Here is a 24,731-nt window from a genome sequence, read left to right as displayed (position 1 = left end):
GGGTTAATCCCTTCAGAGACTCTGGGACTGCTTGGGCCCCCCTAGTTCTATCCAGGACACTGTCTTTGGAGGGGCCTCTACCCCTCAACTTCTCCCTCATCCTCCCTGGGGCCACCCTGATCTGGGCTCTGATTTCAGATACTGTCAGATTCCAGAAACACTCCTGATTTTATTGTGTAGCCAATGGAATTCCAGGGCCTATCTCTAGAAATATGCAGGGACAATCCATTTGCTACCAGATTTGCTCTGCAGAGCAAAGCAGCACCCCCATTTGGCTGGCCTCCTTCAGCCCAAGGGCTGAAGCTCAGTGCTTGGGGAGAGTACTTCATAAACAGTTTTGGCCAGCCACTCAGGCTTCAGTTCCAGAGCGTCAGACCAGCCTCAAAGGGGGAATGGGGGGGGGGCACTCCTTGGCTCCTGTGTCCTTTCCCTGAACAACTCTGTGCAAGCCACTGCCAGCACAGCTCAGCTCTTCACTAGGCCTTGGCACCCCATTGCAGTGCGCTGCCCTGCCATCCATCGCCCTTGCTCACCAACGTCCTCGCCTTCCGGCACCCCAGTGCCCACTTCCAGGATGTCCACGAGATGAACTCATCTGTAAAACCCTCACTTCCACGCGCGTTCTCTAAGGACCGGGTTCTATCCTGCGCTTCTCTGCCCTCCCCCCACCTCTCAGCGGCTTTCACACTGCGTGTCCACCCTGGGCCCCCGATAAACAGCTGCTTCTCCCTCGAGGCCAGGGAACTTCTGACCCCGGGTGCAAAAGCGCCACCCACCCCCTCCGTTCACTTCCTTCCCTGACGTAGCCCTGGCCGGGCGCCTGGAGTCCCTGCCGTCAGCCTCGGAGCCCGTGGCTCTGGTGCAGGTCTGTTGGCACCAGCGGTTCTCGAACACCTTGGGTCGTGGGCGCCGGGTCGGGTGGGGGAGCGGGGGAGCCGGAGAGCCGTTCCCTCCGGGCCGCGCGCCCCGCCCGCGCGCCCCGCCCGCCCATTGGTGGACGCGCCCTCGGGTCCCGCCCGCATTGGTGGGCGGGCGGGGACTCCACCGCCAGCTCCTCGCCGCCCGGCCTCCGCTCCGCCCGTCCCCCACGCCAGCACCGTCGCGTCCGTCCCGCCCTCCTCTCCGTCCGGGTCCCGCGCCTGCAGCGTCGCGTCCGTCCCGCGCTCCTCTCCGTCCAGGTCCCGCGCCTGCAGCGTCGCGTCCGTCCCGCGCTCCTCTCCGCCCCGCGCCCCGCCGCAGCATGTTGCGCGCCGCCGCCGCCGCGCTGGTCGCCGCTCGCCTCGGGCTCCGCCCGAGCCGCCGCCTGCTGTCGGCTGCCGCCTCCCAAGCCGTGCCGGCCCCCAACCAGCAGCCCGAGGTCTTCTACAACCAGGTGAGTCCCCGCTTTGTTCGCGGCCTGGGCTCCGTCGGCGGCCGGGCCGGAAGGCCTCCGTTCTCCTGCCGAGGGATCGCGGCGCGCACTTCCCTCTCCGGCCCCTTGGCCGCCTCCGGTGGTCCCCACGCCACGGCCCCGAATCCACGGCCGGCCGGCTGTGCAGCCCAGCGCTCGTGTCCACCGTGTCCACGGTCTCCGTGGCCCTCGGCCTTGCGGCCTCGTAGGCCCGAGCGTCGGGCGGGGTCCCCACCGGCACCCAGGCGGGTCGGCAGCCCCCTTGCAGGCACTTTCCCACTTTGGGGTCATCGTTTACTCGAGCCCTGTGTCCAGGGAAGTTCAGAAGGAGATGCGGGGAAAGGGGAGATGGCCCTTCGTGCCCGTCGCCGGCAAGCCCCCCCCCCCCTTGTGTTGCTCAACCAGAATTTTGGAATATCTTTTTCTTTGAGTTTGGGTAAAGTAAACGTTATGAAACAGTTTGTTTTGTTTATGCAACAAGTGCTAGCTGGCAGTTCTCCTGAGTTTGTTTGTAGTGGCACTGGGGTTTGTGCTCAAAACCTCGTGCTTGTTAGGCAGGCACCCTACCAGCTGAGGAGTGCCCCAATCACTAGTGTTGTTTATTTTTGAGGAAGGGTCTTATTTAAGTGCCTTTGCAGGCCTGGATGAGTTACTATTTGTGCTTTCATGTAGCTGGGATGACAGGTGAGCAGTACAGGCTCCTGCCCTTGGTTGAGATGGAGCTGCAGGAACTTTTTGCACAGCCAGCCTTGAACTTTAATGCTCCCAGTCTCCACCTCCCAAATAGCTAGGATTACAGATCTGAGCCACCAGACCTAACCCTTATTGTTGTGTAGAGAAATGGCCTCCTGCATAGAACAGGCATATCACCATCCTTCTGCCTCTCCTTCCTGAGTCTTTAGATTACAGCAGCGTGTACCCAGGCAGCTAGTGATGTGTCTCAACCCAGGTCTCAAGCACTTGGTACAGGCACTGCATAGTTAATAATACCAGCCTCCTGGCTCTGTGCATAGCGTTTGAGCCTAGCAGTCTTCCAAACATTTACCTATTTTGTCTTTCATCCTTAGGCAGCCCTGTGAGTATGGTACTGTACTGACCTCCATTGTACAGTAAAGGAAACAGTCACATAAAGATATAGTGACTTTTGTTGTTGGTTGTGGGGCTGGGCGCTGTCCCTGAGCTCTTTTGCTCAAAGCTAGTGCTCTACCACTTTGAGCCTCAGTTCCACTTTGGTTTTTCTGGATATAATAGTCTCATGGACTTAACTGCCTGGGCTGACTGTGAACTGCAATCCTCAGGTCTTAGCCCTCTGAGTAGCTAGGATTACAGGCATTAGCTACCCGTGCCGAGCTTAGTGACTTTTTTTTTTAAACCCAGGTCACAGGCAAAATTTGCATTCCTAAGTAAGCACCTCACTGGAACATTCCATGGCTTTTAGCAACTCTGGTGGGAATAAATGCACCAGGGATGGGGTTCTCTGGACGACAGCGGATCCAGGATGCTATTTTGTTGGCTGCAGATCTCAGGGGAGATGGGCAAAGGCGTAACAGTGATTTTCAAGGAATGTTACACAGGGTGATTCGCAAGGGAATAAAAATGGAAACTGAAAGTGTCCTTTTCATAACAAATAAAATGTAGTATCTGTGGCTTCCTTAGCAGGCTAGGTAGCAAAAGGCAATGGGAAAGCTAGACATCAAAAAAAGATGGATCATAGAAGTGGCGCTGTGGCTCAAGTGGTAAAGTGCTAGCCTTGAGCACAAAGGGGCCTAGGGACAGCACCCAGGCCCTGAGTTGAGTTCAAGCCCCACAACTGACAAAAAAAAAAAAAAAAGTTGGTGCAGAAATGTCGTCAAGGAAAGTTGGTACCATACCATGCCTGTAATTTCCAGCTAATCAGAGCTGAAATCGGGAGGATTGAGGTTCAAAGCCAGCCTGAAGACAGAAAGGTCCTTGAGATTCCATCACCAATTAACTAGCATAAAGCAGGGCTGAACTGTGGTTCAAATAGTGGAGTGCTAGCTAAGCAGGACAAGAAAGCTCGAGGCCCTTTGTTCAAATTGTGGTTCCAGAACAAATAAGTAAAGAAAGGAAGAAAGTCCTGAGGCAGCAGCCCTTGATCTGATTAAGATCTCAATCCTTTGTGCTCGTGCTGGGGTGAGGTACCTGGCCCGGTGGATTATAGGAGGCCCATCCTCCATGCTTAGATTGTGGGAGTGGAGTAAGTTCTACTGGTAGCTGCTTTTCTTTCCCAGATTTTTTGAGATAGCAAAAGAAGTACATGCTCACTGCACAAAAATGTAGAGGACTGACCTTCCACTCTGAATACACCATCCCTCTGCCTAGAGCTCTGTAAACAGCTGGGTGTGTGGTCTTGCAGATGCTTCTTTGCCTTTAAGCCACTGTAGCAGTACCATGCCCCCACTTCAGTTCTGACACTCCCTCTCCCTCTCATTGAGCAAGGCATCTGATCTTCAGATCTCCAGGTTTGGTGTTTTGTGTGTGTGTGTGTGTGTGTGTGTGTGTGTGTGTGTGTGTGTGTGTGTGTGTGTGTGTGTGTGTGTTTAAGACACCAAGCACTCTGCTTTAGGGCAGTGGAATTGGAACTGGTCTCACTACAAGCTCCTTGGCTGTTTCCCAAGTCATGTTGTAAACCTGCTGGCAGAAGCCTTATGCCAGGCTCTGGATGTCAACTACCTCCTGTTCTGGAGGCTTTCTGGGACTTCTTGATGCCTAAGAGTTGAGTAAGCTGTGTCAGAACCACTGGCCCAGAAGAGCTCTTTGGTGGCTTTAAGGTTGTTCTGTGGGTGCTCCATTTGCTTCCAGAGGGCATTTTGGGAGGGAGAATGTTACTCTTCAAACTTGAGTCTCACCTGGATTGGCAGGGGGCAGTGATAGTCTCTCTCTCTCTCTCTGTACACCAGTACTGGGCTTGAAATATGGGCCTTACGCTCTGACTTGCTTGGCTTTTCTCACTAAAGGCTGGCACTGATTGAGCCACAGCTCTACTTCTGGATTTTTTTTTTTTTTTTTTTTTTTTTTTTTAGTTCATTGGAGATAAGAGTCTCATGGACTTTTCTGCCTGGACTGGCTTCAAACCATGATCCACAGAGCTCAACCTCCTGAGTAACTAGGATTACAAGTGTGAGCCACAGGTGCCCAGCCTAATAGTTTTTTTTTTGTTGTTGTTGTTTTTTTGGCCAGTCCTGGGGCTTGGACTCAGGACCTGAGCACTGTCCCTGGCTTCTTTTTGCTCAAGGCTAGCACTCTGCCACTTGAGCCACAGCGCCACTTCTGGCCGTTTTCTGTATATGTGGTGCTGGGGAATTGAACCCAGGGCCTCATGTATACGAGGCAAGCACTCTTGCCACTAGGCCATATCCCCAGTGCCAATAGTTTGTTTTTTAATGGCTTTCAAGGCCTTCAAGGCCTTCTGTTACCTGTACCTGTTTGGAATCCATGGGGCATCCTTGAGTTACAGGCGCCTGGGCTTTAATGTGTGTGATACTGGGTCAAGCTGAGTCCTGAACATGTGTGTTATGGACATGTGTGTAATGTGTTCCCTGTTCCTATAGCCACAGTCATTGATCACTTATTATTTGTCAAGCTTACACTGAGAACTTCTGTCTGCATCTCCCTCCTGCATTCCACCTGCAACTCTTTAAGCCAGGGATTGTTGCTGTACTCATCTAGGAGAGAAAGCAGAGGCTCAGCAGCCAGGTCACGTTAAGTTCTATGGGGAAACCAGCTTTAAGCCCTGCTCTGCCCAGGTTGGCCACACATGCCTTTACCCAGCTGCCACACTGCTGTGTGACTACACCATTGTTCAGACATATTTACATATCGAAATATAAGACATGTCCAGTATTTACATATTTACAAATATGTAAATATTTGAAATCACAAAGGAAGAATAATGTTTGTGTCATTCATGTTTATGTTCCCAGCTCTGAGCTTGGCATGGAAACACTATTATATAAATACTGATGAATATCTGATGGTTGGTTTATATGTAATTGTGTCTATGATTTTGTGTTGTAGGAGCCAAGGAAAATGGGAACCCAGTATTTTTTCAGGGAAAGACAATCATGAGAAAGTACTTGGGAGTTTGCAGGGGCAGGAGGAGGGAACAAGTGGGCAGGGTTTGTTTCATGTGGGCAAGGCTACCAACTCCTAAGTACATGGACAGATTAGAGCCATATCTTTGGCAAACAGTCCACAGTAGTTGTAATCCTGCCATCCTGGGAGTAATGAAATTACTCCCAGAAATACAAAACTGCTGAACCAGGTGGGAGGGTAAAGAAGGGGAGTGCTGGGGTTAGGTGTCAGAATATCACTAACAAGTGATCACAAACTTATCTAAGGTTCTGGATGATGATTGTGAATGGGAATGTGTATGCATTCCATGTTTATCTTGAGCTTTATGCTTTGTGATCTAGCAATACGATAGACAGCATTGCCCTCCACTGTAATGGTTACAAACTGCCATTTGAAAGAGTTGTGAGGAACCGCCCAGGTTGGGAACAACAGAGTATTTGCTCAATTGTAAATAAGGAACTTGGGTTTCCTAACAAACAATCCTAATTCTTTCAAGCATTAAATCATGAACCATCCTTTTTTTTTTTTTTGGTTTAGCCATGGGGCTTGAACTCAGGATCTGGGTGCTCTCTGTTCCCGAGCTCAAGGCTTGTGCTCTACCACTGGAGGCACAGCTCTACTTCTGGTTTTCTGTTGGTTAACTGGTAAGAGTCTCACGGACTTTTCTGCCCAGGTTGAACTTGAACTGTAGTTCTCAGATCTCATTCTCCTGAGTAGTTAGGATGACAGGCGTGAGCCACCAGTGCTTGGCTCTTGAACCATCTTAAATCACCACTACTGAACACTGTCTAATTTCATTGGGGACCCTGGGCACATGGTGCCTCCTCATTGTACTGGGATATGGGGCAGTGGCTGGAATATCTTCTTTCCCATGTATGTGGGTCAGGCTTTGCCCCTAGGGTCCTGCTGTCCTGGTCACCACCCTGCTGACCTTGCCCAACTCCTGAGTCTTCCCTCCCCTGCTCCCCCCAGGTCACCACCACTGACACCTAATCTCCATTTGCAGTTTGTAATCTGTAATCTCCTGATAACCAAGGCAGCAAGGAATCACTCATCCTTTAACTCAGCAATTCAGTTTTACACAGTAATCTTCCCTGAATAAAAATGCCTGTAAATCAGAATTGGCTACTGCAACCTTGGAGGAATGGGGGACACTGTCCTTGGATGTGACGTGTGTGGTTAGATGACCTGTGGCCCGTGTGCATGGGGGAATCTATGCAGGGGGTCTGCCTGGGATATAATGTCCAGAAGAATCTGTCACTAAGAGCATGCCCCACAATGCTTCCATCCTGCCCCTGCCCGTCAGGTCCCCAGCAGCAAGTGCAAGGGCTGCCAGAGCTGTTACCATGGTTTTTTTTTTTTTTTTTTTTTTTTTTTTTTTTTTTTTTTTGCCAGTCCTGGGGCTTGGACTCAGGGCCTGAGCACTGTCCCTGGCTTCTTTTTGCTCAAGGCTAGCCACTCTGCCACTTGAGCCACAGCGCCACTTCTGGCCATTTTCTGTATATGTGGTGCTGGGGAATCAAACCCAGGGCCTCATGTATATGAGGCAGGCACTTTTGCCACTAGGCCATATCCCCAGCCCACCATGGGTTTTTTTTTTGGTCGGTCATGGGGCTTGAACTCTGGGCCTGGGTGCTGTCCCTGAGCTCAAGGCTAGTGCTCTACCACTTGAGCCACAACGCCATTTCCAGTTTTCTGGTGGTTAATTGGAGATAAGAGTCTCATGGACTTTCCTGCCTGGGCTGGCTTTGAACTATGATCCTCAGATCTCAGCCTCCTGCGTAAGCTAGGTTTACAGGCCTGAGCCCCATGTGCCCAGCTATTACCATGCTTTGCAGCTACAGGGGCCCCTTCCTGCTGTCACTCTCAGGTGGCCCCTCCTCTGTCTTGCTTCAGGCCAGTTCCTCGCTCCTCAGTTCCTTCACTTATTTGCTTCCTCCTCTCCTGGAATCTAGCCTAGCAGCCAGGACTTTGCTGATTTTCCAGGGCAGAGGTTCTTAGTTAAAGCACAGGGTAGGACTCCACTTTTTATAATACCAACTGAGAAGTACTTATGGAAATACAGAGATTAGAGGGTGTTGACAGAAACTTTTCACTTGTTTTACCAGTATCCAGATTCAACCTGTCAATTCCCAAGGCTCTGCTTCTGAAGCAATGTTGAGAGAGGAAATGTGAGCCGGGGGGGGCTCCTCCTCCAGCCCAAGAAGGGTGACTGAACTTAAGATATTATGTAAGTCAGGCCTGGTCTGGGGCCAGGAAGTTTTACAAAACACTGGGCCTGGACTCTGCTGTTGTGTTTTTCAAGCTGTCCTTACTTGGTGCGGAGCCTCTCTCTGCAGCTCAGTAGAGTCCTGTCCACCTCCCTACTGAATCCAGCCACAGGGCTCAGGCGGCAAATCTGCATTACCTTACCAGCTGAGATGGGAAGCTACAGGCACTCGGGAACAGTGGCAGAAAATTCAGGGCTTGTAATTCTCCTAGGGCCTGGAGGGAATCTTCTAGAAGGGGAAAGCCACTAGCCAGACTGCCCACCTGCCCTTCTTCCTTCCTCATCTTTGCAAATTACCTATGAACACAGAAGGAGGCAGGTGGAGACCTGACCCTGCTCTCAGGGATCTTTAGATAAGAGCTACAGGGTGTAAAGTAATGGATCAGCACCTTGAGCCAGGGCCTGGCCTTCTAGGAATCCTCACATGAACCCACATGAACAAGTACTGGATGGAGCATCTGGATTCAAACCCATATTTGTCTGGCTTTGATGGTGCTTTTTACAATATCTAGAATGAATGTGAGGAGTGATCTGAAAAGGTGGGAGTGTGGGAAATGTAAGCACCAACTCAGAAACCATGTGGACATATAGTCACTTTAGAAGGAAGGAAGTATTTTAATGTCAGCCAAAGCTGACAGGCTAGCTCTCCCTGGGTAGAGAGTAGCAGCCTGCTCTCAGGCAGAGGGGTAGTTCTATAGTATGAAGGAGGCTGAAGGCAGAAGGGGCTGGGAGCAGAAAAGCTTCTATAGTCACAGCTGGGCACTGAAGATAGCAGAGAGCTGGGGCAGGACATTCTACAGGTGATTTATAGCCGGGGGAAACATCCTATATCTGGCACCTAGCCAGGACAATACCTTCTGTAGCTGGACACTAGAAATCTCCATGGACCATGAATGGGCATCCTGACTGTGCAGCAGCATGTTGTTGATGCTGTTGGGGTTGGGGGTACGTGCAGTTTGGGTGGGAATGGGCGAGTGTGACTGGGCCTGGTTTGTGAGTGACCCAAGATGAAGGCTGCCAACCTAATACAGGGATGAATATGTTAACAGGAATGAGAGCCCTGATCTCTGGAAGGCAGATGAGAGGTGATTAGAGGCTTGATTGGAACTATGCAACGAGCATAGGCCTTGGAGTCCCAAAGTCTGGGTTTGCATCCTGGCTTTGGCTTCAGTACTGTATAACTTTGAACTGGTGGCCTTCTCTGTGGAGAGGATGAAGTTCATCTTCTGTGAGGTTTGATGGGAGCTGTTCAAATGCCCACAACTCTGGGCACAGTGGGCTGCTTAGGGCATATAGGTAGCAGGAAGAGGACTGGCGGAGGGGATAAAACAACCAATCTCTTTCTGTTCTGCTTCTCCCCTGCCTACCCCCCATGTTCTTGGACACTTTTTAGCAGCTGGTGTGAGGTGGGGCTGGGCCCTGGGCCCATGCAGAGGGTAGAGATGGGAGCAGATGCCTGGCTAGGGCCACTAGTGCCTGTGTTGAATCACCAAAACCTCTTCCTGAGTAGAATGTCAGCTCTAGGCCTCACTCCTCTCTGCATCACCCCAGCAGGTGCTGTCTGCTGGCTTCAGGCCTGAGCTCTGAGCTCTGCAGCCATAACTGTCTCTTCCCGCCACCCCACCCTGCTTCCTGGAAGTGCACAGGTGTCATTGCCTGATACATCACATGCCTAATTAATTAAAGATTAATGCTGTCTAATAAAGCACACCAACAGTTGCAAAAATCTAGTTAACATTTGTCCATATTCTCCTGCCGGAGGGCAGGAGCCTGTGACTGGGAGTGCTCAGCATGCCTTGTGGCAGGAGGGTGGTGTGGGGATCGAGCAGAAACACCAAGTTTCATTCTGGTAAAATGACCTGTGCTGGCCCCTTCCCTCACCGCTCCCTTCTGGGGACCCCAGGCACCACTCTGGAGCTGCCACAGCAGCAGACACTTCCCCCTGCCAGGCTGAGAGGGGAGGCCTCCTCCAGGTGACAAAACCAAGAAGATTAGAGAAGCCTGAGTCACCCAGCTCCGCCTCTAGTGGAGCTTTTTGCTCTGGCTATTTTTAAGATTGTGCCTCGATTTTTGCCTAGGCCAGCCTAAACCGCCATCCCCCTGTTTACACATTTCACTGTCATTGGGATGACAAGTGCATGCTGTTGGTTGCAATGGGGTCTGGAGGACTTTTTGCTTTGAGTACCATCCTCCTAATCTCCACCTGTAGAGTAGTTCTACCTCTAGGTAGAGTAGGTGACTTTTAAGGGTGGCCCAGGAAGCCTTTAAGCTTTACATGGGGACACTCCATGGAGAGGCCCATTCCCACAGAGAAGCCAGAAAAAATATGAGCCCACCAAGCAGGCCGCATGGAAGGCACCCTGCACATCCAGCTTGGGTGACCCTGGCCCAGGTATCTTTGGACTGCAGCCTACTTAGCAGATCCTAAAGAGTAGGCACAACTCAGAGATTAGACACCACCTAAGCCACTGAGTTTGAGGGTGATCAGTTTCACAGCAGTCAACAAATGGCATACTAGGAACACACAAAGAAGCCAAGGTGCTGAAGGTCTGGAGACTTACCCAAGGTCATGTGGCAGAGCGGGCATTCCAGAGTGGACTGGCTCCTGCCCGGCTTGTGAGCTGATCCACAGTTCTTTGTATCTGTGCTTCCTGACTCCTTTTTTCTTTTGACATCTCAGTACCAGGCTCTTCCTTCTCATTGTAGATCTTCATAAACAATGAATGGCATGACTCCGTCAGCAAGAAAACCTTCCCCACCGTCAATCCATCCACGGGAGAGGTCATCTGTCAGGTAGCAGAGGGGAACAAGGTAAGAATGGGTGACTTACTGTGCTGCGAGCAAGGTTTTGCTCTTTTTGATGTATGCTTTTGAATGGCTGTCTATATACTATTGCATTCATCATTTTAAAAGGCCAATTAAACATTTTTTTCTTTAAAAAACCATTTTATTGTTATTGTAAAGGTGATACACAGAGGGGTTGCAGTTATATAAGTCAGGTAATGAGTACATTTACATTTCTTTTTTTTTTTTTTTTTGACAGGAGGGGCAAGTTTATTGCTGGGTTAAGGCAGTGCAGACAGCGGGGACCTCAGTGGCACAGCAGCCCTTGTGGGTCCCCCGGGGAAGCAGAGCCTGAATCTGCACACCGGGTGGTCAGCTCCCACTAAGGGCTGGGAGTCCCTGGAGGTCCCCCAGGGGAGGAGGAGGCCCAGGGGACCTTCAGGATTGCGCGGGGCTGGTGGCGGCCCCTTTCTTCTTGCCAGGCTCCCGCAGCAGTGCCAGCTTCTTAGGCAGGCTGGGGCTGGCTTTCATCACCAGGTCAGGCTCGATCTTCTTCCAGATCTCCACCTCCAGGTTCTTCTTCAGCTTCTGCAGGACGCACGCACGCACGCACGCCGAGCGCCTTTCTTCAGGCCCCGGCTGCGCTCCGCTGCCGCCACCACCACCACCGCCGCCTTTTTGCTTTTCCCGGGCTTGGGAGCCTGGAATTTGCGCTACCCCTGAGCCATGATGGGGAACACACCGGAAGCATGAGCACATTTCTTTTTGAACAGTGTCATTCCTTCTCTTGCTCGCTCCCAGTTTTTCCCTCCTGTCCCAACTCAAACATTTTGAATGAATGAAACAGAAATTCTGCCTCAAAACAAATGTGCTAGATTGTGTCTGGGCCCCATAACATACCTATGGGGCAGACTCAGAAGTGTCCGGGAAGGCTGATGCACAGCCAGATGATGGAGTCTGGCTGGACAGAATTTGAGTCTTGTATGGTAACAGCTTGTGGGTTAGTCTGAACGATACATATTGGTATAGCCATGAAAATATGATAGTACTTAAAAATTAGAATAGTAAAATTATCTTTTGAAATAATTTAAAACATTAAAAGCATTCAAAACAGTACAAGAATATTTCCTGCCCTCTGCATGAAAACAGTTCTTGGTACTCATTATATAAATCTTCACTTCCTTTGCTGAAAACAAATGTAAGTTCTCTTCTACCTTATGGGCAGTCTTTTGAACATAAGAAGTCTGCGCACACCCTGCTCCTGATTGCCATCTCCCTGAACTGCCTGTCCAGGGAGAGGGAAGCAGGCAGATGGACTTGCTGGAGAATGCTGCACCACAGTGCTGCTGGGCTTGACTACTTAGGAAGCAGGAAAAGCTCTGACCCCTCGGTGCCTTTCCCGCTGAAGCTCCTGGGGGCAGGGGATGACAAGTGAAAGTGCACCTTTGGTGAGGAGAGAAAAGGATTCAGCCTGGTCACTGAATCTGCTTTAGGGTGGTTTTCCACACTGGCCTGTGCTGATGGCCCTGTGGATGGTATTTCAGGCACTTACTGCTGAGAAGGCCTGAGATTCTTTGCGGGTGTTTTGCAGGAAGACGTGGACAGGGCAGTGAAGGCTGCCCGGGCCGCCTTCCAACTGGGCTCGCCCTGGCGCCGCATGGATGCCTCTGACAGGGGCCGGCTGCTGTACCGCCTGGCTGATCTGATTGAGCGGGACCGGACCTATCTGGCGGTGAGTCCTCAGCCCCCTTGCCCTCCGTGCATGTGAAGGGACTGAGCAGCATGGGGACAGCCAGAGGCCATGCTGGTGGTGGATAGATTAGGATGGACACCTTTGATAAACATCCCTGGACCAGCCAGAAGAGCTCCTCCCTCAGTGTCCCTGAAGCAGTGGGTGTGGCTGAGACAGGAAACTGGGGAGGGGGAGGGCCTATGTTGGAGAGACTGACAGAATGTGTCACCTCTCCTGGGGGGCCCCTCTGCATTGTCACTCTCTCCCTGGCCACTAGAGACAAGAAACCAGGAGATAAATCCTTTCCCCTGAACAGTCCATTCTGCACACAGCAACCAGAATGGGTCTTCCAGGAAGCAAATTAGATGGTAGCACTGTGTGCCTGAGCCTGGTGAGGCATTGTGTATGATTGGGACTGTCAACCTGGTCTGCAGGACCCGAGGCATGCTGGATATGCCTCACCCATGCGGCTCTGTTCACAGGCTGCCTTCCACTTCTAACATCCAGTTGTGCTTGAGCACCAGGGCCTTGTACACACACGCCTCTGGCTGGGGCATGCTGCGTGTCGGCACCACGTTCACGGCACCAGTGGTCTTAGGTTGGTGTTGCTCAGACTGAGTTGGCAGTCTGGTCCTTTTTAGCATTCTTAACATCTGTAATAGATGAATTATGTCATTCTTCTCCATCTCTTTGCTCTGAAAGCCCCATGCCCTGGACATTCAGTGGTGCAAAGGGCACTCTTGTCCTTGCTCCCCCTGCCCATCAGTCCAGGCCACAGTGCCACTGGTCAAACTCTTTGTTCTGTTCTGGCACCAACTTGTCTCTGCTGACTGTGCTCTCTCACCAGGCCTTGGAGACCCTGGACAATGGCAAGCCATACATAATCTCCTACCTGGTGGACTTGGACATGGTCCTGAAATGCCTCCGGTATGGGCTCGGGCTCCAGTTCCTCAGGATGTTGCCAAAAGGGAGGGAAGGAGGGAGAGAGGTTGGGAGGAAAATAGAGAAAAATGTCAAAGAATCACAGGACTCAGAGGAGCTGGTAGGCTCCATCTCCTGGGAAAATCCCTGTGTTCACAACTGTAACTGAATTGTGGGCGCCTTCTCTTTCTTCTTGAGTCACTTTGGTAATTTCTGTGTCCATGTTATCTAGGCTTATCTACTTTGTAGGGCAACATATACTTTGTCCTTTTCTCTCTCTTTTTTTTTTTTTGGCCAGTCCTGGGCCTTGGACTCAGGGCCTGAGCACTGTCCCTGGCTTCCTTTTTGCTCAAGGCTAGCACTCTGCCACTTGCCACCTGAGCCACAGCGCCACTTCTGGCCGTTTTCTGTATATATGGTGCTGGGGAATTGAACCCAGGGCCTCATGTATACGAGGCAAGCTCTCTTGCCACTAGGCCATATCCCCAGCCCCACTTTGTCCTTTTCTCTTCAGCCCTTTCTACACTGTAAAATTGGAAGCAGTGTCTCCATTTCCATTTCTGATTATAGTTACATTTACCTTCTCTTCCTTCATCCAGCTAAAGACTTGTCAATTACTTTCTTATTTTTCTGTTCTCTATTTTATCTCTCTGTTCTATTTTCTACTGTTCCTTTTCTTTTGCTAGCTTTGGATTTAGTCCAATCATAAATGTTTTACTGATGAAAGATAGTTGTTGTGGCTGCTGGTAACAGAAACTCAGCCCAGCATAGACAAATCCTGAGAGACTCCTGGGTCTCAAAAGCAAAAGGCCTCTGGGTGTCTCTTACCCTGTGCTCACTTGCTTCATTCTCCTCTTGCTAGTCTGGTGTCCTCCAGGGCCTGTGTTTGTGTGGAACTGTCTGCCTAAGCATCACTCTCCCAGTTCTCATGCCATGTTCCTGGGGAGGGACGATGACTGGCTGGCTGGTCACATCGTGTGCATATAGTGGCCGCTTCCCTGGGACGTGTGGGCAAAGGTGGTGGTGGGGGATCCAGTGCCACAAGAGTAAGAGCAGTGGTGCCCAGCCAGGGCCATCCTGTTCCCAGGAAACTGTGGACATTACGGAGGCATTTTGGGTACTCCTAGCACCTAGTGGGGAGGGGCCAGAGATGCTGTTGCGCTTTCTGCTGCACACAGGACAAGCCCTTACAACAAGGGGTTTTCAAGCTCTGGTGGTGAGTGGTGCTGAGGCTGGGAATCCATGTACCTGAGATAGTGCAGGGCAAAGCTGGGTGAATCGCAGTGCCATTCTGTTTCCTGGGCTTAGCATTCTCCCCCTGCTGACAGGAGACCCCATCTGAGCTGTGCGAAGCAGCCAAGTATAGAGCAGAGTTGCAAAAGAGTGCAGGAAGGGTGGCAATTATGATGCCACTGGGCAGATCAACTCCCTGGATGTTTTCCCCACGGGTTCATACACCCACGTTCCAACTAGGTCCTCAATTCTGAGGCCTTCCTTTGACCCCCAGTGCTTTACCTCCCTGCCTCTTTCATGTTTCCATCTTCTCACACACTGGGATACACAGCTGGTTTCTTCCCCAAGCTCTGATTTCTGTGCTTTGCCATCATCAGAGGTGATGCCCAGGAGGTGGGCCCCAGCTGGGATTTCTGTTTCCTGTGCCCATTCAATCTTAGGAATTACTATAAGTGCAGAAAGGGCTGGCCATTTTAGGCTTTTCTCTTCTGCCCCAGGTGTGACCTGAGGTTCTGTGATGCTGATCTGCAGTGCTGGGCGGGCCAAGGGTCACATTGGAGTCACACTGTAGTCACAAGTCTGTACAACCTGGAGAGCTGAGTAGGTTGGGAGGGTCCTTGGAGCTGATGCTTCTTATGAGCACCCCAGGGGTTCTGAGGCCTTGGCTCACAGAGTGAATGGGTCACTGTCTCTGGCAGTTGTCCAGGTTTGTCTGGGAATAAACCAAATGTAAGGGCAGGTATGAGAAAAACCCACTTGAAGCTGGGTAGAGGTGGTCACACCTGTAATCCTAGCTATGCAGGAGGCTGAGAACTGAGGATTTCTGTTACAAGGCAACCTGGGCAGATAAAACTGTGATACTCTTATTCCAGGTAGCTGGAAAAAGCCATGGAGGCTTGGCTCAGGTTGTAGAGAACCAGCAGTGAACAAAAAAGGCAGTACCTATATACATAGACACGTATAGCTCAGTCCCCCCATTGGCCAGATTGAGTCTCCTCTTTCTATAGGGGATTATGAGGTCTCAATGTTGACTAAAACCTGGACATTTCTTTTTCCAAAGTTATTATGCCGGCTGGGCTGATAAGTACCACGGGAAAACCATTCCCATTGATGGAGACTTCTTTAGCTACACCCGCCATGAGCCTGTTGGGGTGTGTGGCCAAATCATCCCGGTGAGTACCAGCCCCCCAGAGTCATCGCAAGGGTGAGGGCCTGGCTAGGCTCGCTGCGTATGAGGGTCTGCAGGTGGCATTAGAAGGCAGCTGCACATGGCTGGGAACATGGGCTTTGACAAGCTGACCAAGGGGCCTTGGGAAGTCATTTATCCCTCTAAGCCTCAGTTTCTTCATCTGAAGAGTGGGAATGAACCTAATGTCTGCTCAGAGAAGTACCGAGAAGTGCTCAGCATGGTACCTAGAGTCGGAGAGCACTAATCAATGCTATCACTGTCATGTCATGTGCCACTTGCTTTGTTTTGGAGGACATGGGGTTCAAGGGGCTCCGCTGCCCCTGTTCTTGGTGGCTGCACTTTCTGCTACTTGGCGTGGCTCTCTGAGGAGGGCTTAGTTTTTGTGGTGGCTTTTGTTTTGGGCAGTGGAACTTCCCACTTCTGATGCAAGCATGGAAACTGGGCCCGGCCTTGGCGACTGGAAACGTGGTTGTGATGAAGGTCGCCGAGCAGACGCCTCTCACTGCCCTCTATGTGGCCAACTTGATCAAGGAGGTACGTGACTTGCTTCTGCCATGACCTCTAAATGCCCTTGCCTAGGTTTGCTCTACAGGAGTTCTGGGACCCTGTGAACATGCTTCTCATCAGAGCTGCTTAGTTCAGGGGCATTACCCCACAAAGCTGGCTTCTTTTGGAAGAGTGAGGGCTCAAGGCCACCTTGAGCCGTGTGTAAGGAAACCCTGCTATGGGAAGGGCAGTGGTTTGTCCTGCTTGGGCCCTGGGGGCTGGAGGATGACCCCTGGGTCTCCTGGCTTTTGATTGCAGGCTGGCTTCCCCCCTGGTGTAGTCAACATTGTTCCTGGTTTCGGACCCACAGCTGGGGCCGCCATTGCGTCCCACGAAGACGTGGACAAAGTGGCATTCACAGGGTCAACGGAGGTGAGTTGCTCCCCGACCTCGTGTTCTCTCAGGGTGGCTCCGTCATCCTTACAGGAGCTCCAGTGAGGAGGAGCCCTTGGGCATCCTCTGTCAGTTTCTGTGAGGACGTGCCTCTGATGGCTTAAGTGAGGACCATGTTCCAGGTGTGACAGGCCAGGGTGAGCCCTCAGTGCCCTGTGGGCCACTCTAGCTGTTGGGAGGGGCTGTCCTCATGGGGAGTAGAGAGGCCGGGACTGGCTGATCTCACAAGGTCTAGGGCTGGAGGCAGAACCCTTTGGCCACCTTAGGCTCCCTGAGCAGTACTGTTGGTATGGGCTTCAGAAAGCATGGCTTCAAGTCCTGGCCTTGCTCTTGTGACTCGGGGTGACTGGAGCTTTGTTCATCTCCCTGAAAACAAAGTGGCAGTACCCTCCTGCAGTCAGGAGGTGACAGGCTTTGAAGCAGCACTTACTTGTCATGCACCCTTGGGACAGTCATCCATAGCCTCTGCCTACCCATCTGTAAAGTGGGGAGAACCCACAGAGTTGAAGTGAGGGGAGTGAGATGAAGTTTGGCCTTGCGTGAGTGCTTGCTGGGTGGCCTGGTGCGTGTGTGAGTCCGTGATCGCTATGCTGTCTGCAGCAGCATGAGGCCTTGTGACACAGTGACTTCCTTGTCTTTCTCTGTCTCCTTCCCCTGATGAGAGCCTGTTTCTGTGACCTCCAGGTTGGCCATCTGATCCAGACTGCCGCAGGGAAGAGCAACCTCAAGAGAGTGACGCTGGAACTGGGGGGCAAGAGCCCCAACATCATCATGTCAGATGCTGATAGTAAGCGAGGGGCCTGCAGTGAAGGCAGACTTGCTCCCCTCCCACAGTCCACCCCACCCCACTCACTTCTGTGGGCCACTTGGCCTCCATCGCTTCTTTTGTTCTTCCTTTGCTCTGGTGCTGCCCGCGAGCTCTCAGACTTTCCTTCCCCCAGAGTGCTGCTCCTGCTGCCTGTCCCCTGCCCCATTCCCACCCTCCCGGATGGAGAGATGCCCTGCCTTGTTCTGGCCTAATGCTGGGGTGAATGTTTTGCCTGGGTAGGCGATGCTGGAGCGAGAGCCTCCCTTCTCATCATCACTGTTCTGTCCCCTCCCCCTCCCCACAGTGGACTGGGCTGTGGAGCAGGCCCACTTCGCCCTGTTCTTCAACCAGGGCCAGTGCTGCTGTGCTGGTTCACGGACTTTTGTGCAGGAGGACGTGTACGCGGAGTTTGTGGAGCGGAGTGTCGCCCGGGCCAAGTCTCGGGTGGTTGGAAACCCCTTTGACAGCCGGACTGAGCAGGGGCCGCAGGTGAGTCTGACAGTGCTAGGTAGGCCTGGGCATCTGGAGACAGAAGAGGTGCAGAAAGCACACTGGCTCAGTCAGGTGGGGCTGGGTTCAAGTCTCACCTCTGCCACATACCTTCAGTTTGTCCTATTCCAGTGAGCACAACAGCCCGGTTACTGTCTTTCCCATTTTCTCTCTTCTTTTTTGCCATACTGTGGTTTGAACTTAAGACCTTGTACTTGCTAGCTAGGCACTCTACCACTTGAGCCATGCCCCCAACTTTTACTTTAGTTATTTTTCAGTTAGGGTCTCATTTGTATCTGGAACCAGCTGAAGACTGTGATCTTTCTATTTTCCAGCCACTGAGAGTTACATCACATGTGCACACCACAACACTTGGCTTAAAGACTGAATGGAGTCTTGCTCTTTTTGCCTGGCTTCGTCTCAAACTGTAATCCTTTGATCTCTGCCTCTTGAGTGGCTAGGATTACAGGTATATACCAGCATGTACAGCCTTATTTTCCATATTTTGGAGGCCTCACAAACCTTAGCAAGGGAGCTGTGGCCACATGGGAAGATAAGACAGGCTTCCCTGTGGAATGGGGCTACAAGCCAACTTCTCCCTTTCTTTAATACCTCTGCAGAGATATAAACACACACCACAGAGTGCACCATTTTAAGTGTATAATTCATGGATTTTTAAGAAGTATATTCATTGCTACGGTGTTTTTTTCATCCCCACTTCGGTGCTTTCTTTTTTTGGACTTTTTAGGACAAGGTCTTGCTAGGTAGATAGGGAATTTGCCATTCTCCTGCTGCTGCTCCTGAGTGCTGGGACTATGGGCATTTGCTGCCCTGCCCTGGCAAAACAATGAGCTTTTCTCTAATGGCTAATGAGATTGAACTTTGTGTATTACATTTCTTGGCTCTGTGTTTCCTCTTTAGCTCTTGTTTACTCAAGTTCTTGGCTGATTTCTCTGCAACCTCATTACCTTTGTGGTTGTAAAGCTCGGGAGAGGCCCAAGTCTGGCATCTCTGTGCTGTGCTTTCTTCCACAGGTGGATGAAACTCAATTTCAGAAGATCCTTGGCTATATCAAGTCAGGAAAGCAAGAGGGAGCAAAGCTCCTGTGTGGTGGGGGTGCAGCTGCCGATCGTGGCTATTTCATCCAGCCCACTGTGTTTGCAGACGTGCAAGATGGCATGACCATTGCCAAGGAGGAGGTTAGCACCAGGGCACCTCAGGGAGGAGGGGGAAGACCTGGCATGGTGGCTGGATGCTGACTCTGGAATCGCTCGAGGCTAGAACAACTTTTAAAAGTTCCTACCTGATAGCACTCTGTCTTTATGGCCACCACTCTGAGAGGACATCTGACTTCCTAAGTCCAGCAGGACAAAGCATGAGACCCTGGATGACTTCCTGGTTGGTGCTCTCTGAGATTGCGGGGCAGCAGTTGTTCTTACTTCCTTCACCTCACAAGTAGGGATGAAGTGCCTGCCATGCCACATAATAACAGGTCGGGAGGAGGGCAGGCGTGAGAGCTGCGTCTCCCCGAGGGGCTCACACAGCTCCACTTCTTAAGCTGGGGTGGCCCTTCAGCAGCCCTGCCCAAGGACCATGCTGAAACAGACCTGCAAAGCCAGGAGAGAAATCCAGCACAACCCTGCTTTTCTCCCCACCGCAAATGCCATGTCATCTTTATTTGGCCTGGGTGCTGTCCCTGAGCTTTATGCTCAAGGCTAGATGCAGAGTAGGCTGACCCCAAGCTCCACTTCTCTCCTCAGAGCACCCCGTTGCAGCTTTCCTGCTTTCTGCTCATGTTCACTTTAGGTCAGCTGCCACTTCTGCACCATGTTTCTGTTACCTTCCACCCTACCTCCTAGTTAGGGCCCTCAGGCTTCCATAAACCCATAGTGTGTACTAAGTAAATGAATCAGCAGCTTGCATCATGAGCAGCTGCAGCCCTGTCCCCTCCAGGGCTCTCCCTGAGAAAGTCTAAGAGCAGCTGTGTGCCAGCAGCAGCTTCCACTCCCAGCACGTGTCTTGGTTTCGAAATGTCATTGTCCATGAAATGGACCAGAGCTCAAGGGAAACGAACGGCAGGGGTAGGAAAGTGTGAGGGAAGCTGGTCTGTCTGGAGGGTGGGCGTGCCTGGTAGGGTATGTACACACTAAGTTTGGTAGGACCACTAGTTAGGAATGAATATGTGTCCTAGCTCTACCATCACTGCTAGCGCTGTGGCCGGCAAAACAGGTGCCTCCATGTGGCCCACGCTCACTCCCTCTCCTGTCCTCCCAGATCTTTGGTCCAGTGATGCAGATCCTGAAATTCAAGACCATCGAGGAGGTTGTTGGCAGAGCCAACAATTCCAAGTATGGGCTGGCCGCGGCTGTCTTCACAAATGACCTGGACAAGGCCAATTACCTGTCCCAAGCTCTCCAAGCGGGCACTGTGTGGTAAGAGCCTCCCCGGACTCCCCACAGGTGTTTCCAAAGCCCCGATCTTCTAGACTTAGTTTCCCCTGAGTCAGGAGGCTTCCAGCTGCCTTCCCTCTAGGGACTGAACTCCTTCCTCTGGTAGTGATGTCCCCAAGGCTCTCCCTAAGGCATTAAGTGCAGACTAGCACCTAGCCTGACACTCCTGCAGTGCTGACCTTTAAAGCTTAGCACCATTTCAAACTCACTGGGATGGCTGTCAGTTAAAAACAAAAGCCAGGGAGAGGGGCTGGGAATGTGGCTTAGTGGTAGAGTGCTTGCCTAGCATGCACGAAGCTCTGGGTTTGATTCCTCAGTACTACGTACACAAAAATCCTGAAGTGGCACTGTGACTCAAGTGGTGGAGTGCTAGCCTAGAGCAAAAGCAGCTCAAGGACAGTGCCCAGGCCCTGAGTTCAAGCCCCAGGACTGGCAAAAACAAAACAGAAACAAAAGCCAGGAAGAGAGGTGGGTGCTGGTGGTTTTACGCCTGTCACCCTAGCTACTTAGGAGACTGAGGTCTAGAGGATCTTGGTTTGAGACCAGTCCAGGCAGCAAAGTCTGTGAGACTCTTATCTCCAGTTAAGCACCAGAAAACTGGAAGTGGAACTGTGGCTCAAAGTAGTAGAGTGCTAGCTAGCCTTGAGCACAAACGCTCAGGGACAGTGCCCAGGCCCAGAGTTCAAGCCCATGACCGACCAACAAAACAAAACAAAACTGAAAAGAACAAGTATTGTTGAGGTTGCAGGAAAATTAACACCTCATACACACCTAGTGGAGGGGGAGTGGTACAGTTGGTTGGGGAAGAGTTTGGTAGTTCCTCAAAAAGCCCAAATTGAGTTCACCAGAGTTCACTTAGGCATATACCCAAGAGAAAGCACAGTTGCACAAAAACACGCATATAAGGCTAGCATAAGGCTTCTGTCTATAATCAAGAAATGGAAGGATATTGTGGTTTATGTTACAAGATGCTATCTGAAAAATAAAGAGGCAAAGCACTTGCCTAGCAAGGGAAAAACTTGAGTTCAGACCTTATACCACCAAAAAATATGTACTGCAGAGCCAAAACATGGTAACAAATATCCATCGGGGGGTGAATAGATAAAGAAAATGTGCTCTATCTATATATGGAAAATGATTGAGCCATAAAAAGTAGTGAAACCAGGTGCCTGTAGTCTTAGCCTCACAAAAAGCTGAGCTCTAGAGGATCGTGGTTCAAAGCTAGCCTGGGCACAAGAGTCCAAAAACTCCATCTCCAAAATAACTAGCAAAAAGCTGAGCTGGAGACATGGCGGACTGCCAGCCAAGAAAGCTGAGCAAATGTGAGGCTCTGAATTCAAACCCCAGTACCAGAGAGCAGAGGGGAGGAGTAAACTCCTGATGCACGATAAGAGCAAGGATGAATCTTGAAAACATGATACTAAGTGACAGATAAAATCTCTGGACTCAAGTCACTCTGTGAAGATACGAAGTGGACTAGTGCTTATCGGGGGCAGGGTGACAGGGAAGTGCTGTGTATTGGGCACAAGGATTCCTTTTGGGGTCAACAAAAATGTTCTGGAATTGATTGGCAGTGAAGATGCATCACACTGGAACCACTGTATACTTTAAAATGAAATGTAAGTTCAGTGTTTAAGTTGACACCGGAGGAAAGAAAACCTAGCAGCCAATGAGTCCTAGTGATTTCGTCAAGTCAGAAGGTGTGATGTGGCACAGGTACGACACCCACCTGTGATCACACCATGGAGGACACTGACTAGCAAGGCTCTGTTCCTGACAATTTTGCTCAGTAAGACTGTAGAGCCATGCAGGGAGCCTAGGGCAGGCACAAACCTTACACAAGTCTCTGCCTCCCACTTGCAACTATAGGATCAACTGCTACGATGTATTTGGGGCCCAGTCCCCATTTGGTGGCTACAAGATGTCGGGGAGTGGCCGGGAGCTGGGCGAGTATGGCCTGCAAGCATACACCGAAGTAAAGACGGTGAGTACTGGGCACAGCAGGCTCCCTGTGGTTCTCGGTGTGTCCTTGGCCTAGATGGCATCTGTGCTTGTTGCCAGTTTCTTATTTTCAAGCCAGAGAAGCCACAAAAGAGATTAAGGGCCAGTCAGTCCCAGCCAAAGAAAGAGCTCAGTAGGAAGCAGCAGCTTGAGTAAAAATTAGTCTGGTGGCAATAAATTCCTAGGCTGTACCCACCACTTGACGACTTGATTTTGCAACTTTACTGACTGGAAGACAGCTTAAGGAGCCAACCTGAAATGCAAAGAATGTGGTAGTACTGTGTGTGGGTAAACACCACAGCACTCTGGGAAGAATGCCACCCCAGCTCACAGCCAGCATCCCCACCCCGTCCAGAATTTGTGCTTTATCCAAGCTGCAAACCTGAAGCAAGATGGCATGTGGGGCGGAAGCTGGCGCTGGGTTTGGGAGATGACCCTGGACAGGAAGCCCAATTCTGTAAAGGGATGGTCTTAAATCAGGTGTGATTAGTGTTAAGGGGCCTGGTTGACAAGGTAAGAGTTAAGCTGATGTCACAGGAGCTGGAAGAGAGTAGGTGCTCAGAACAAGGGAGGAACTTTGCCATGCCCAATTGGAGGTAGTGTTCTCCATTTTCCAGGCAAGGAAATAAACCACAGTAAGTTACTTAGCTAGAGGGCAGAGCTCCAGCTTTCCCACTCAGTAGACTGCAAAAACTGCAAGCTTGTGCTGATGAGTTTGTTTCGTTCTGATTCCTGCTGAGGGCATAGGGATGTAGGTTTGGTTTCCCAGACCTGGATCATTCCTTGTTTGGGAGGCTTCATTTTCCATCCTCTGTGACAATTAGAAATGTCCCCTGGAGGGCCTGATCACTGTTGGTTGAGAACCACTGGCTTAGGGGAAGAGGAGATGAGCTCCCACAGAGCAGAGCCCTGGAGGTTCCTGCAGTGGGTGGGCTGGCACTCTACCACGGGAGCCACAGCTCCAGGTGGGCGAAGGCCTGCTTGGGCAGCAACTAGCTCCCCCAGCTGCGCACTCTGGGAGCATGGAGATTTAACTGCTCCCCTGTACCCCTCCTACAGGTCACCATCAAAGTGCCCCAGAAGAACTCCTAAACAACTGTGCCAGCATCCTTCCTTCTCCAGTGCCAGAAAGCCTCACAGGGCCAGCTGGAAAGCCAAGGAAGACCACCTTTGCAGGTGGAAAGCCTCAAGGGAGAAACCTCTCCTACCAAATCTGTTGGGTCAAGAAAGTCTCAGAACTTTTTATTGTTAAGTGGGGTGGGTTATTTAGGTGAAGCCTATGTGGAAATCCCCCCCTTCAGTTAGTACACATTAGTTATATGGGGCTGGGGAGATTGCATCGTGACACGTGGAAAGCTTTCAGGGTGATTTCTTTCAAAAATATATTCAAATGTCTTCTCTCTGATGCATGTTTGTAACTTGCCTGTTTGGAGGAGAAAGTCATTGTTTACAGTTGTATGAGCATTGAGAGGATACCAGCACATTGCTTTGTGTTCTGGCCTAAAACTTGTTAAAAACAAAGCCACTGTAGGTAACTCTTCCTCCATGTTGCTAACTGGGAATGTGCCAACTACTGCCAACGTGTCAGTGTCTGACCCCTCCCCCCTCTCCCCTCTTGGGTGAGCTGCTTGGGTGAGGCTTGTCCAGCACAGGTGTCTGGCCTGGCTACCTGTGGTGGGCCCTGTGCAGGCCTGCTCCGGCCCTCAGGGCGGATGGGTTGACCTAGGAAGAGACATTGTCTGTCCAGGGTTGGCTTTCAGTTTTGGAGGTTCAGCTACTCTCTTCCAGCTCCTATGACATCAGCTTAACTCCTACCTTGTCAAGCAGGCCCCTGATATATCTCCTCAACACTAATCACACCCGATTTAAGACCATCCCTTTACAGAATCAGGCTTCCTGTCCAGGGTCATCTCCCAAAGCTTTGTCAGAAGTTCATAGGGGACAGCATCACACTGGCCAGTATCACAGGAGATGCGTTTGTTGTGCTTGAGTGAGAACAGGTGAGTACCTTCTGGAACCAGATCTCCTGAGTTGCCTTCCTTTACCCAAGGGTCCTGGCAAATGAGCCATGAGTATTCTTAGCAACTGGTAATCAAAATGCAATCAGTGAGAAGAAGTTCAATGCAGGTCACAGACTCCTTTGAGAACTGAAGGAAGTTTGCCCTGTCCTAAGAAAATCACAGCCCAGAGTGATTTTTGCACATGCCTGGGGGTGGGGATGGCACTCACTAGTTGGACCCTGGCCTTATTTCACCCAGGGTAAGCCACATCTAAGCAAGACATCCCTATTCCATTGGAGACTAATTTTACTTTTATGATTAATGTATCACATTTTTTGGGTCAGTTTTGGGACTTGAACTCAGGGTACTGTCCCTGAGCATTTTTTGCTCAAGGCTAGCTAGCGCTCTACCACTTTGAGCCACAGCACCAC

The 24,731-nt window shown here is 51.1% G+C and overlaps 1 protein-coding gene and 1 pseudogene across 1 annotated transcript; one reads left to right on the top strand and one right to left on the bottom strand.

The window, feature by feature from the left end:
• Positions 1 to 1,223: 1,223 nt before the first annotated feature.
• On the top strand, positions 1,224 to 23,705 carry Aldh2 (aldehyde dehydrogenase 2 family member). The gene is made up of 13 exons (XM_048342928.1): positions 1,224 to 1,372; positions 10,461 to 10,565; positions 12,130 to 12,270; positions 13,118 to 13,197; positions 15,485 to 15,596; positions 16,019 to 16,147; positions 16,418 to 16,531; positions 17,237 to 17,339; positions 17,665 to 17,849; positions 18,884 to 19,048; positions 20,124 to 20,281; positions 22,169 to 22,283; positions 23,360 to 23,705. Exons 1-13 carry the CDS (start codon positions 1,241 to 1,243, stop codon positions 23,390 to 23,392), a joined length of 1,572 nt encoding a protein of 523 aa, XP_048198885.1. The 5' UTR covers positions 1,224 to 1,240; the 3' UTR covers positions 23,393 to 23,705.
• Positions 10,796 to 11,266, bottom strand: LOC125349117 (annotated as a pseudogene).
• Positions 23,706 to 24,731: the final 1,026 nt, after the last annotated feature.

This window comes from Perognathus longimembris, chromosome 3, assembly GCF_023159225.1.
Source record: "Perognathus longimembris pacificus isolate PPM17 chromosome 3, ASM2315922v1, whole genome shotgun sequence".
NCBI classification, from domain to species: domain Eukaryota; kingdom Metazoa; phylum Chordata; class Mammalia; order Rodentia; family Heteromyidae; genus Perognathus; species Perognathus longimembris.
Note: the sequence above shows the minus strand (reverse complement) of the source record. Positions and strands in the feature narration are given on the sequence as shown.

Excerpts from the sequence above, each read along its gene's own strand:
- Aldh2 (XM_048342928.1), top strand. The coding sequence starts at position 1,241 with ATGTTGCGCGCCGCCGCCGCCGCGCTGGTCGCCGCTCGCCTCGGGCTC. Across the intron at positions 16,532-17,236 it reads CATTCACAGGGTCAACGGAG|GTTGGCCATCTGATCCAGAC; the intron begins GTGAGTTGCTCC and ends TGTGACCTCCAG. Across the intron at positions 17,850-18,883 it reads GGACTGAGCAGGGGCCGCAG|GTGGATGAAACTCAATTTCA; the intron begins GTGAGTCTGACA and ends TTTCTTCCACAG.